General features: G+C 40.9%; 1 protein-coding gene across 5 annotated transcripts in view; it reads right to left on the bottom strand.

The window, feature by feature from the left end:
* ARIH1 (ariadne RBR E3 ubiquitin protein ligase 1) overlaps window positions 1–12,216 on the bottom strand; it is a 118,602-nt gene extending 106,386 nt beyond the window's left edge. The window contains exon 1 of one of the 5 annotated variants that reach the window (XM_036348310.1): window positions 11,525–12,216. In XM_036348310.1, the coding sequence (XP_036204203.1) occupies window positions 11,525–11,884 (360 nt within the window). In that variant the 5' untranslated portion in view covers window positions 11,885–12,216. Of the gene's footprint in view, window positions 1–2,200; window positions 2,237–11,524 lie in introns of those variants that run through there. The other 4 variants (XM_036348302.1, XM_036348292.1, XM_036348321.1 and 1 more) reach the window with 4 other exon arrangements.
* Window positions 12,217–12,861: the final 645 nt, after the last annotated feature.

Genomic DNA, 12,861 nt, shown 5'->3' with positions numbered 1-12,861 from the left:
CTACTTTTTTTTTTTAGGGATTAAGTATCCTAGGAACTGAGAAGTAGTTTCTGATTCGTAGTAAATACTTATAAGCACAAGCCTCTAATGTGGACACATTGAATTTTGAGACATTTTGGACAGGCATTTCTCTGAAACCCATTTGAAACTCAAATTTACTCCCTTCTCTCAAGGCTCCTCTACCTTTGATTTACTTACCAGTTAACCATTCTTGGAATTTAAAAATCATCCCCCCTGCCCTAGCTAGTTTGGCTCAGTGGATAGAGTTGTTTGCCTGTGGGCTAAAGCAGGGGTTGCCACCCTTTCGGACCACATGGACCACTGATTGGCAACTGCTGGGCTAAAGGGTCCCAGGTTGGATTCTAGTCAAGGGCACATGCCTAGGTTGCAGGCTCAATCTCCAGTAGGGGGGCGTGCAGGAGGCAGCCAATCAATGATTCTCTCCCATCACTGATGTTTCTATCTCTCCCTTCCTCTCTGAAGTAAATAAAAATATATTTTTTAAAAAATCATCCCCCTCTGCATTTCCCATAGTCAAGTTAGCCCCGATCAAGTTACCTCTAAAATTTGTTTTTTATTATTGCTAACCTTTTTACTAACTAATCCTAATTTACAGCCTTTTTTTTATTTTATCCTTACCTCTAGGCTTCCAGCCATACTACCAAATATAAATACAGTAGTCATTTTCCTGCTAAAAAAAAAAAAAAAGACTTAATCCCCCCCTGCCCCCCGCCATTATAAGTCTAGTCTGATTCCTTAATAGGGCATTCATGGCTTCCCCATCTTGATGTCAGCTAATTTTTTCAATTTCATCTGCTGTTGTGCCTGATTTTTTCTACCACCCCCATTGCACTACTTCTAATTCCTTAGTATATAATACACCTTTATGTTTTCCAACTTTTGCTCAAGCTGGTCCTTCTGGAGATAAACTTTCTCTTCCTAACTACCTTACGTACTCCTATTCAGATTCTGCTCTGATATTACCGTATCTTTTTCCAGGTCCCTCTCCTCTACCTTTCCAAGGCTCCCTTATGTTTGCAGAGCACTTGATACGAAGTTTGGTGTAGCCTACATGAGATTGTAATATAGCCATCTCAATACCTAAATGTCTCTAGATATGATAGGTGTGAGGGGTGACCGATAAGTCTTCTTCATCCATAGCATGCAGCACACTGAAACAATCTCTGACATAGAAGAAATTCAGTTTGTCCCTGCCTGGTACTATGTGTACTAGTTAATTATGCAGATTTTTTTCAATAGATGGAGTTACACATATGTTGATAAAAAAAAGCGATTTGATATATATGCTATTTTGTTGTATTGACAAGCTTCAAAACTTCATATGTCAAATTTTCTGAAGGTCTTAACACCATAGATATCTTTACGCTTAAAAATGTTGAATTTTGTGCCCCCAAAAAAGCATCTGCGGGAAGTTTTATTTCATTATTTTGAAGAAAAGTGCCGCTGAAAGTTATCATATACTACTGTGGGAAGCTTATGGTGAACATGCTCCATCTCAAGACACTGGAACGCTGGTTTAAACACTTTAAAAGTGATGATTTCGATGTGAAAGACAAAGAACATCCAGGTTAAACGAAAAAGTTTAAAGACCAACAATTAAAGCATTATTGGATGAAGATGCATGTCAAACTCAAAAACAACTTGCAGAAAGATTAAATGCTGCTCAGCAAACAATTTCCGATTGTTTACAAGCAGTGGGATTTTAAAGGAAGGAAAAATGGGTGCCACATCAACTGAATGAAAGACAAATGGAAAACCGAAAAGTCATCAGTAAAATGTTGCTTCAACGGCACGAAAGTCTTTTTTGCATCGAATTGTGACTGGTGATGAAAAGTGTTTTTATTTTGAGAATCCCAAACACACAAAATCATGGGTTGATCCAGGTCAACCATCAACATCGACTGCAAGGTCAAATCGCTTCGGAAAGAAGACAATGCTCTGCGTTTGGTGGGATCAGGAAGGTGTGGTGTATTATGAGCTTCTAAAACTAGGTGAAACTGTTAATACTGATCACTACCGACAACAAATAATCAATTTGAATCACGCTTTGATGGTAAAAGGACCAGAATGGGCCAGAAGACACGGCAAAGTAATTTTGCTTCATGATGACGCACCATCACACACTTCAAAACCAGTTGAAGACACGTTAAAAGATCTTGCCTGGGAAGTATTAACCCACCTGCCATATTCACCAGACCTTGCTCTTTCAGATTACCACCTGTTCCGATCGATGGCACATGCACTTTCTGAGCAACACTTCAAAATGTACGAAGAAGTGGAAAATTTGGTCTCTGAATGGTTTGCCTCAAAACAAGAAAAGTTCTATTCAGACGGTATCCACAAATTACCTGAAAGATGGGGGAAATGTGTAGGTAGTGATGGACATTACTTTGAATAAAGCACTTTTGATGTTTCTCTTGAAATTATCATGTTTTCTTTTATTACAAAATCCGCATCATTAACCGGTGCACCTAGTAAAAGCTTGCTGCCTTTATCCAGCCGCGAGTTTGACATGCTTGCAGTAAACCAAAGGGAGATAGACAAGATTTTTTTATGGAACTAATAAACTTTTTTATGACTTCTAGAGAACACCACAGTAATAGTATAAGAAGATGGCAAGAAAAAAAGTGTTTAAATTCCTAGAGGACAAGCTTTTTAAGGCCTCTGAACATATGGTGACTCTTTTATAAACTATTATTTGCATGTAGCTCCTGGCACTTTATTTACCACCCCCCCAACCCCCGCCCCCCCTCCCCCCCCCCCTCCCCGCACTTTATAGAAACCAGGGGTAGAGAACCTTTTTTCTGCCAAGGGCCATTTGGATATTTATAGCATCATACGCAGGCCATACAGAATTATCAACTTTAAAAATTATCCTGCTATATTTGATCAAACATTTCATTAACTCACCCCCTAATGCCTTGGCAGGGCCAGACCAAATGATTTTGAGGGCCTTTATTCCACCTGTGTACTGAACATTCCCCACCCCTAGTCTTAGTACTAAGGAAATGTTACCTAATACTTCATTATCTGCTCTACTTTCTGCCAAAATGTATTAAGTGTCAGGTCAAATGTGATACTTCTTTCAAATGGAATATAGCAAAAAGGAAAAATGTTATTGAACAATGTTTACATTTAAAAAAAATTAGATGGGAGGCCCTGGCCAGGTAGCTCAGTTGGTTACAGTGTTGTCCCAATACACCAAGGTTGCGTGTTCAATCCCCAGTCAGGGCACATACAAGAATCAACCAATTAATGCATAAATAAGTAGAACAACAAATAAGTAGTTTTCTCCACCCCCCCCCTTTCCTCCCTCTCTCTCTCTCTCTCTCTCTCTCTCTCTCTCAAATCAATCAATAAAAATAAAGTTAAATTTAAAATTACATGGGAAAACTACCAGCACAATATTTGGTATTTCTCATTTATACCCTCACAACCTTTTGGCCTTAATACCAGCACTCTCATTTTTTTAAATGAAAAAAGTAGGACTCTAAAAAGTCAATCTGCCAGTGCAGCTGCTAGCTCAGTAATAACTTTTTTTTTTAAATATATTTTATTGATTTTTTACAGAGAGGAAGGGAGAGAGATAGAGAGTTAGAAACATCGATGAGAGAGAAACATCGATCAGCTGCCTCCTGCACATCTCCCACTGGGGATATGCCCGCAACCCAGGTACATGCCCTTGACCGGAATCGAACCTGGGACCCTTCAGTCCGCAGGCCGACGCTCTATCCACTGAGCCAAACCGGTTCCGGCCAGTAATAACTTTTTAAGCTGCCTTTTGAGATACCAAATTACCAATGAGGCATCTATTATGCGCCAATATATATCAAGGAATGAGACATTGTATCCAAGATCAAGCCAGATGACAACATATCACTGGGTGAATGACAATTTAGGAAGAAAGCAAAAATTTAGGAAGAAATTACATATATACTACTTAAAATATGTACTGTTTTTTTGGAATTGAAGATTCAACATTAGCCATTTTAATTAGCTAGGACAATTTTGTTTTGCTTTCTTTTAAATACTCTTCAGCTTTTTGAAAACATTGAAAATAAGGAAAGGACTTCCACTACTATTTCTATGAATCTCACTCATCCCAGGTTAGAAGTCTCTGATCATTCTCTCACCTAATAAGTGATCATCAAATGTTAGCCTCAATAAATTCTCATCCTTCTATTTATCACATCATGTAAAGGGAATAAATAAGCTCTTCATAAACTTACATAGTAACCTAATGTCAAGATCAAAAGATGACCTGTATATATTTTGACAAGATCTTAGCAAAGTTATGGCCTGTGATACAGTGCCTAGAAGACAGTATCTATCTAATCTATAATAATCAAAGAGTAATATGATAATTAGACCGGACGTCTACCAGACATCATTCTGGACGTCTGTCCTTCCTGACGAAGCTGGGGCTGGAAGGAAGCCAGTCTGGGTCCTGGGTGCCTGCAGGCGGCCTCGGGGAAGCCAGCCCTGGTCCCAGGTGCAGGAGGGAAGCCAGTGCCAGCAGCCAGGGGGGGGAGGGGGGGGCTACTCTTGCACGAATTTTCATGCATCAGGCCTCTAGTGTTAAATAAAGTAGGGCAATGTGCATAATCAAAGATATAGGTTCATGTCATAAAAGAAATGAAAAAAGGGGGATTGGTTTTAAAAACAAAAGTAATAACCTAATCTTTGGCAGGGTTTGAAAGAAAAGTTTTTCCTTCAAGTTTCTAAAACAATAGTTATGTTTAAAAAAAAATTTTTTTTTCACACAACAGGCCACCCTGGGAACAATGCCTATGAGTAAACATGAAAGCAGATATTAATTCCTTTTTTTAAAAAATCAGGAGTTAAACATTGGAATGAGCTACATCATAAAATAGCTCAGTCATTTATTTGTACTTAAGCAGAGATTGGAATGTTACTGAAAGGATTCTTTAGAGACATTAGGCAAGAACAGGGGCTCTCAATTCTAAATGTACATTAAAATAATCCAGAGAAGGTAAGATTTTTATTTAATGACAATGCCTACTCCAAATTCTGGGACCCATTTTTAGTCTGGGGTAGGGCCTAAATGCCGGCATTTTTTAAAATCCTTAAGTAGATTGCATCAATATCAACATATTGGTTGTGATATACTATAATTTTGCAAGACATTACCATTGCAGATAAATCAGTAAAGGGTATGTGGGATCTCTGCATGTAAAAGCTAAAGTTTAAAAAAAAAAATCAGTGGTCTGGAGAATCTCAAATTACTGCCAAATCTTAGAGACTACAAACTGTCCTCCTAATCTTAGCCAATTGAAGGTAATTAGGAATGCTTATCATTTAAAGGTATGATAATGCTTTGCAAAGCCAAATACAAATATTTAAGGTTAATCCAAACTAAAAATCCAAAACTACTAAGCCTTCCTAAGAGTATATAAATTGACTGGATAAACAGTATACATATTTGCAATTCACATCTTGATTGAGCCAGATAGATAGATAGATAGGGGATTGTGTAATCCCCTCTTCTTGTTTATGGGCTGGATTTAGTTACAAGTAGAGTATGCTAAAGTGATGGCATATCACTTCTGAGATCATTATAAAAAGACTGTGGTTTCCATCTGGGTACTCTCTCTCAGACTTGTTCTGAAGGAAAGAAGCTATTGTGCTGTAAGTTACTTTATGGAGAAGCCCACGTGGCAAGGAATTGATGTCTCTGGCCAACAACCAACCAGTGAAAATCTGAGGCCTGCCAACAGCCACACAGATGACAGTGGCAGGGGATCTCCTCCAATCAAGACCTGAAATCCTGCTTGATATCTTGGCTACAGCCTCATAAGAAGAGACTCTGAACCAGAAGCACCCAGCTAAGCTGCATCCAGAATTGTGACTCCATAGAAACTGTGAGATAATAAATGTTTGTTGTTTTTAAGTCACTAAGTTTTGGGGCTAAAGAGAAGTAGCTACCATAGACCAAACCCCAAAAAAGAAATCTAATGTGGTGACTTCTGCCTACCTTTCTTCATAGTATCAAAGCTTCAATAACACTATCACCAATAATTTATAAACTCTTCTGTTTTGACTGACCTCACTAGTAGCCAGACACCTTCCTCATTCTCAATTTCTCAGAAGGGCTTCCTATTCCTCATTTCTATCCATTGAAATCCTAGCTATCTTCCAGATCTGAATACTTATTACTATTCACTTAGCACTTAACAAAACTACTAACTGACCTAATAGCTTTGAGTATCTAAATTCAAAGAGATCACGAACTCCTTCAGAAATCTCATAAAACCCCAAGCAGTGGGGGAAGGATTGAAAGAAAACCAAGTGATCCATCCTAGAATGTAAGATGTCACTAGTTTGGTTTGCACATTTGAAAGAACTGAGTAAAGACCACCTTATCTGAAGAATATCGGTAATGGCAAATCTTTAACTCTATGATTAGCCTAGTAAGTGTTGTCCAGGCTCTTAAAATTTTCCTTCCATTAGTTTCTTAAACAACTTGCTTCCATCATTAACCCACCTCTGTAGTAATTTACAGCAAGTTAAAACAACGAGAAACACTGCCATTAAATTTCAACTATATCATTGGTTCTCAAACTTTAGCTTGCATTAGCATCACCTGGATTGCTTGTTAAAGCAGACTGTTGGACCCCACCCCCAGAGTTTCTGACTCAACAAGAATATAATTTAAAAGTTATAGCTCAAAAAGACAGGTTAGAAAAAGATGAAAAAAGTTCAATAGGAGTAAACCATACCCAACACCTTAAGAGCTTCAAAACACAAACCCACACTCTCTTTCTCCTCTTCCTCTCCCTCTTTTGCCCCCTATACTCCACCCAAACAAATTAACTAAGGTAAGTTCATCTTGGTATGCACACTAGAGTTCAACTTTTTGGAAACAATGTGCATCTCCAATTAAGGATGTTAAACAAAACATTAATGTAAAAAAGATTAATCTAGTAGTTCAACTCTCTTGTTTTAAAGTCCCAGATTTAAAAAACAACAAAAACAAATAACAAAAAAAGCAAAACTGAAGGTTGAGATGTAAATTAACTTGTCAGAAGAAAAGCCAGGGCTAGAACTTGACTCCCAGCCAGTATAAAATATGCTGGAATAAAGTACCTCTCAATTTATGCCTGAAACCTGACTTTACTACAAGTTCTTTAAAGTAAATCTTTTAATTAAACAAATATGTAAAATATCACCATCCAGTAGAAAATTGTCCTGCCAAACATTAGGTTATTACTTTTGTTTTTAAAACTGGTTATTAAGCATAATAAATTGTCCCATGCCCCTCTTTCTCAGTATACCCTTTAAATGTGGTATTGTTAAGAGTTATTGACCTTCTCTCTCTACTCATTCTCCCTGAGATCAAAACCATGACAGTGCATGAACTGTGACTATTCTAGTGGTTCAGATTTATCACTGCAGTGGCTAAAAATATATGGATGTTCAGGCTCCAACTCAGACTTAACATATGCACAACAATCTCTGGGAATGCTCCTGGGGCAAAAACTGTGCCCTCTACTTGACATGGCAACTGGAACACAAGGCACAATCAACATTTGCTGAACACTGTTGTGGAAACACAAAATGGCAAGTTTAAACATTCCTCAGTTGCAGAATTGAGCAGCGTTTAATTAATTACCTAGCTAATGAGGCAATTACATAAAAAAAAACCACAACACCTTACTTTTTAGTATTAGCAATACTAATTAATACAGTTGGGTAAGTAAGGGCTTTATGCATTTCTCCATCATTGGTATAGGTTAAAGCTAAAGAAAATCCTTAATCTTTTCTTAAAAGTTCAAAAAGTAAGCTAGAATTTAAATAAAACAAGACCAAATTAAACTATAATGAGACTTACAGAAAGTCAGAAAATCAAATTTTCTAAAAGAAAAAGTGTTGACTTATAACCACAAATAACAGTAAGTATCTGTTATTGGCTGAACTACTTTTTCCAGAAAAAGTAAACAAATTCCCAAGGAAAGAGCAACTTGATGACCTTTTTACATTTCAATCATTTCCTCCTGAAAAAAAAAAAAGTACACACACACACACACACACACACACACTTTTTAAATTGATTTCAGAGGAAGGGAGAAGGAGAGAAAAATCAATGGTGAGAGAGAATCATTGATCTGCTGCCTCCTGCACACCTCCACTGGGACTGGGGCTCTATACCCAGGAATGTGCCCTGACCAGGAATCAAACTGTGACCTACTGGTTCATAGGTTGACGTTCAACCACTGAGCCACACCGGCAAGGCTCCTACAAATTAATTTTCAAATTCACTAATAATATACCTGATTTCATATTGAAAAATAACACTGGGGCAGGGAATTTAATATGGTTTTTTAAAGATATATTTTTCTGTCAATCCTCACCTGAGGGTATTTTTCCCGTTGCTTTTCAAAGAGAGTGACAGGGAAGGAACACTGGGCAGGGGGAATAAAAGGGAGAGAGGGAGAAACATCAATGTGAGAAACACATGGACTGGTTGTGCCCCGCAGGCACCCCAACCAGGGGCAGGGAGCAAACCCGAAGCTGAGGTACATGCCCTTGACGATTTTAACGGGGAATAGAACCTGAGACCCTTTGGTGCACAGGCTAATGCGCAACCACATTGGCCAAGGCTTTAATATGTTTTCATTGATTTTAGAGAGAAAGGAAGGCAGAGGTAGAGAGAGAAACATCCGATGAGAGAGAACATCAACACTGATTGACTGCCTCCTCACTGGGATCAAGCCTGAAACCCAGGCATGTACCCTAACCGGGAATTGAACTGGGGAACTCTTGGTGCACTTACGCCACACTGGCTGGACAGATTTAAATTTTTTAGAATTAACAGTAAGCTCTCTAATTTGAAATAAGTAAAACAAAGTTTTTTAACTTAATAAACTTAAAACTTGTTACATTAAACCAACATTAGTTTTTTTAACTGAAAAAACTAGTCTGATAATTAAAGCCTCTATGAATATAAAGAGGTCTTATAAATAAAAAATATCCCAAAAGGGGATAAAGTGAGCAAACGCGAAGGGCAATTTACAAAAGAGACACCAATGCCCAATAAACATGTTAAAAGTTCAACCTGATCAGTTTGTTTGTTTTTTTAAGTAAATTTTATAAATGATGACCATTTTAAACCCATAAAGCACCAACTGGTGGGGGAAACTAGCATAACCTTTCTAAAAGTAATATGGTAATGTTTCATATGTCTTGAAAATAAGCAAATCCTTTGGCTTAGCAAATCAATTTATTCTAAGGAAATATTCAAAGATTTAATCTATGACAGGTATTCCCAATGAGGTTTATAAAAGCCAGAAATTAGACAATAAAAAAGGGAGGTCAATAATAATAGATTGATTAGATAAATTAGTTTAAATCTGTGATCATGTGAGCACTTGAAAAATATTTACTGACAGGAGAAAGTTGAGATACCTTCAGTTTTTTTCCTACTGAAAACATAAACATATATAGTACCATTCCATTATTAAAAACATGTACAGCTTTCCCAGAGGGTCTAGAAAGAACCAGTTACAAATTTTGATGTGTCTCTCTGGGTGTTTTTTTCTTGCCCAGTTTTTCCTTATAGTGCACATGTATTATCTGTGTAACTTTTCAAGTTTAAATCTATTAACATAAATAACCTATAACATAGCCAGAGCCTAGTCTAGATATAGTAAGTATACCATTTGGAGAAAAGATGGTCTGGAGTAAAATCCTATCCTTTGATTTACTGATATTTCTAAATATGAACTTTTTACAAGGAATAATATTTACATATTCAGGAATTCTATTTAAAAAAGAATGAATGATGTGGAGTGCATTACCTACATGTCTGTTCCAGAAATGCCATAAAGAACTTGCAAGGTTTGACCTCAGTGATTAAAACACACCCAAAAGCTGAGAAAGTTGGATGAGATTTAACTACATGAACACAGACCATAAGTTAAAAAGTAAAATAACCATGAGTTTTTAAAGCTAACTGAAATGCCAATAAGCTAGGTAACATGTTTGAAACGTCAGATTTCATATAATTGCAAATAATGAAAACAAAATTCAACGTTTTACTGTGAATTCTTTTGATAAAGTTTCCTCAAAAAAAGAAAAGAAAAAAATCTCAATGTAGTGACTTAAGAAGTCAACTGTCATATTTTGGGAACCAGAAAAAGAGCAGTAAAACTTATCTTTCTTCTACAACCCTTCAAATTCCTCCTTAGACTGCATTATCTATATGAAAGTTTGAGATTTCCACTGGTTAGCAATAGCACCAGACATCAGATTTATTTTTTACTATAACTCAAAACACTGCCTTCCAATGAGCCTAAATAGATGATTCAATTCTCAAAAGAAAGTTTTGCTTACTAGACGATACTGTAAAAAATCTGTTAATTGTGCAAACTCAGTAAGTAGGCAGTAACATACTGCTAATTTGCCAGTGAATATCAGCCAACCGATTTTAAGGTAAAAAATGTAATGACTGACATCACAAGAAGGCAATAGTTACTTGCTGCTACTTACATGGAAGTAGTTTCCTTCCATGTAACCTGTGTTTTCTAAAAGTTGCATTGAATAGAGACTTTTTATTCTTCAATGTATACCTGAGCCCTCATAATAAAACTTATTTCCTAAAATTCAAAAATGCACAAGGTTACATAAAATGTGGTTATCAAGTTAAACCAAGCCTAACTTACTGACCACGAAATAGAAAGGAGTCCAGAAGCAAAAAGCCTCTACTTTCTAAATCACAATAGAGTCTTGTCCAATATCAGACAATAACATTGCGTTTTGTTGTTGTTTTATCTGCAAGGCTGGGTATGCAATCTGCACTAACTCTCCCAACAGCTTCAAGTTAAGTCATACACCACTACTGCGGAAAGTAGCAGGTCCCAAACAAACAGCAAAGAAGTAAAAAGGATGTAAGCAAGAGCCTCACCATCGGAAAAGGCCCATCAGCAGCTCTTCCGAGAAACAGTTCCCTTCCCCCATCTTTAATATGCACTTAAGACTGCCAAGCAGATCCATTTCTTTATTAACTGATGCCCTCTTGGGGCAACCGTATACCAAACTGCTCTTAGGCCTACTCTAACTCCTTCCAAAAGTGCTCAAGTGAGGCTGAAGGCCGAAGCAACCCTCTGACGAGCCTAATTTTCCCTGCTCTTCTCCACCACCACCCTCCGCCTCGCCCTCGTAGGCGCTCCTCCGGCCAGAGGAAGGACACCGGGCCCGCGGACGGGCAGAAATTGCCCGCAAGAGAAGTCTCAGGCGGCCGGAGGCCTCCGCCATAGCAGGACCTGGAAAGTACCGCCCCCAACGCATCGCCCCACACCCGGCGAACCGGCGAACGTCTGCTTTCGACACCCCGTCCCCAGCAGCGGCAGCGGAGGAGACAAGGGCGGGGAGGCATCGGGCTGGGCTGCGCACCAGGCCCAGGCCTGCCCCTCGGGGCCACGCGGGCCGCCCGAATCTGCTCCCCGGTCCAGGCCGGTCAAGCCAGCTCGGCGGCCACCCTCACCTGGATGACCTCGTTGACCTCCCGGATACATTCCACCATGTGGTGCAGGATCTGCTCGGCCGTGAGCACCTCGTAGCGGTAATCCTCCTCCTGCTCGTGCCCCGGCCCGCCGCCGCCACCGCCGCCGCCGCCGCCACCGCCGGACCCGAGAGCGCTGCCGCCGCCGCCGCCCGTCTCCCCGCACAGCAGTCCGTCCCGCTCCCCGCCGACGCCCAGCCCGGGCTCCACCAGCTCCACCTCGCCCAGATCCAGGTTATCGTCATCCGGCTCGTCCTCGTCCTCCTCCTCGGCGCCGCTGTCCTCCTCGCTGCACTCTTCGTCCTCGTCGAACTCGTAGTTGTAGCCCTCGTCTGAGTCCATGGCGCGACGCGCGGAGGCCCGGCAGACGCAGGTCCTGAGGCGGAGAGAGGGCGGGGACGCCCAGGCCCCGGCTCCCGCTCCGGCTGAGGTCCGGTCGCAGGCCTGGCTCCGGCCCGCGGGCCGCGGCTCCTCCCGGGCGCGGCGGTTGGCAGTTGGCGGCAGGCGGCGGCGGCGGCGGCGGGGAGGTCGCGGAGGAGAGAGGGAGGGAGCGAGGGGGCCGCTCGCCGCCCGCCTCAGTCAGACGCGGCTCCACTCCGGCCTCCAAGAGAAAAGAGTCCCCAGCGCCACCTCCACGGCCGCTGCTACCTCTACTGAGCCAACAAAGGGGCGTGCGTCATCGCGTCGCGCTGCGTATTCGCGTCACTAGCCTTGGCGTCACCGTGCCCGCCCCTCCGCCCCTGCGTGGAATTAAGGGAGACCCCACGGCCCGGCCTGGCCCTGGGAACGCGGCACCGCCAAACTCGCCTTCGTGGTTCCAGCAGCGGTCGCTTGGCGTGGGGAGACCAGTGGTCCCTGTACTTGACGCGGCAGTAGGCTCCCCGTCGCTGTGAGAGCCCCAGGACCGCCCTGGGGTATATTTTGGCGCAGGCCTTAGGGATCCGGCCCCCTCCACCCCCGAGTTATTCTGGGAAGATCTCTGCTGTTGAGCCAAAATTCCGGTTACCCAGGCTACTGAGTGGAAATCTATTTTATGCAGAACCTCTAAACTGTGACAGGTGAACCTCATTTTAAGTAGTTTGATTACGTACACTGGTACCGACCTGCAGTGGTTTTAAAGTCGCCTATAGTGACATCATTTTAAAGAAACTTTCCCTAAACTCCGCCCAAAAAGCACCAATTAATTGAGCTCTGAATAAGGACTTTATGTATATTCTCATCTTCATGGAGCCACAGTATACCATCCCCTTTGGAAAGGGACTTAACCAAGGCCACAGAACACTTGCCCTATTAGCTTCTGCATGACCTAAAATATCAAT

The sequence above is a fragment of the Myotis myotis genome, unplaced genomic scaffold, assembly GCF_014108235.1.
Source record: "Myotis myotis isolate mMyoMyo1 unplaced genomic scaffold, mMyoMyo1.p scaffold_m19_p_1, whole genome shotgun sequence".
NCBI classification, from domain to species: domain Eukaryota; kingdom Metazoa; phylum Chordata; class Mammalia; order Chiroptera; family Vespertilionidae; genus Myotis; species Myotis myotis.
Note: the sequence above shows the minus strand (reverse complement) of the source record. Positions and strands in the feature narration are given on the sequence as shown.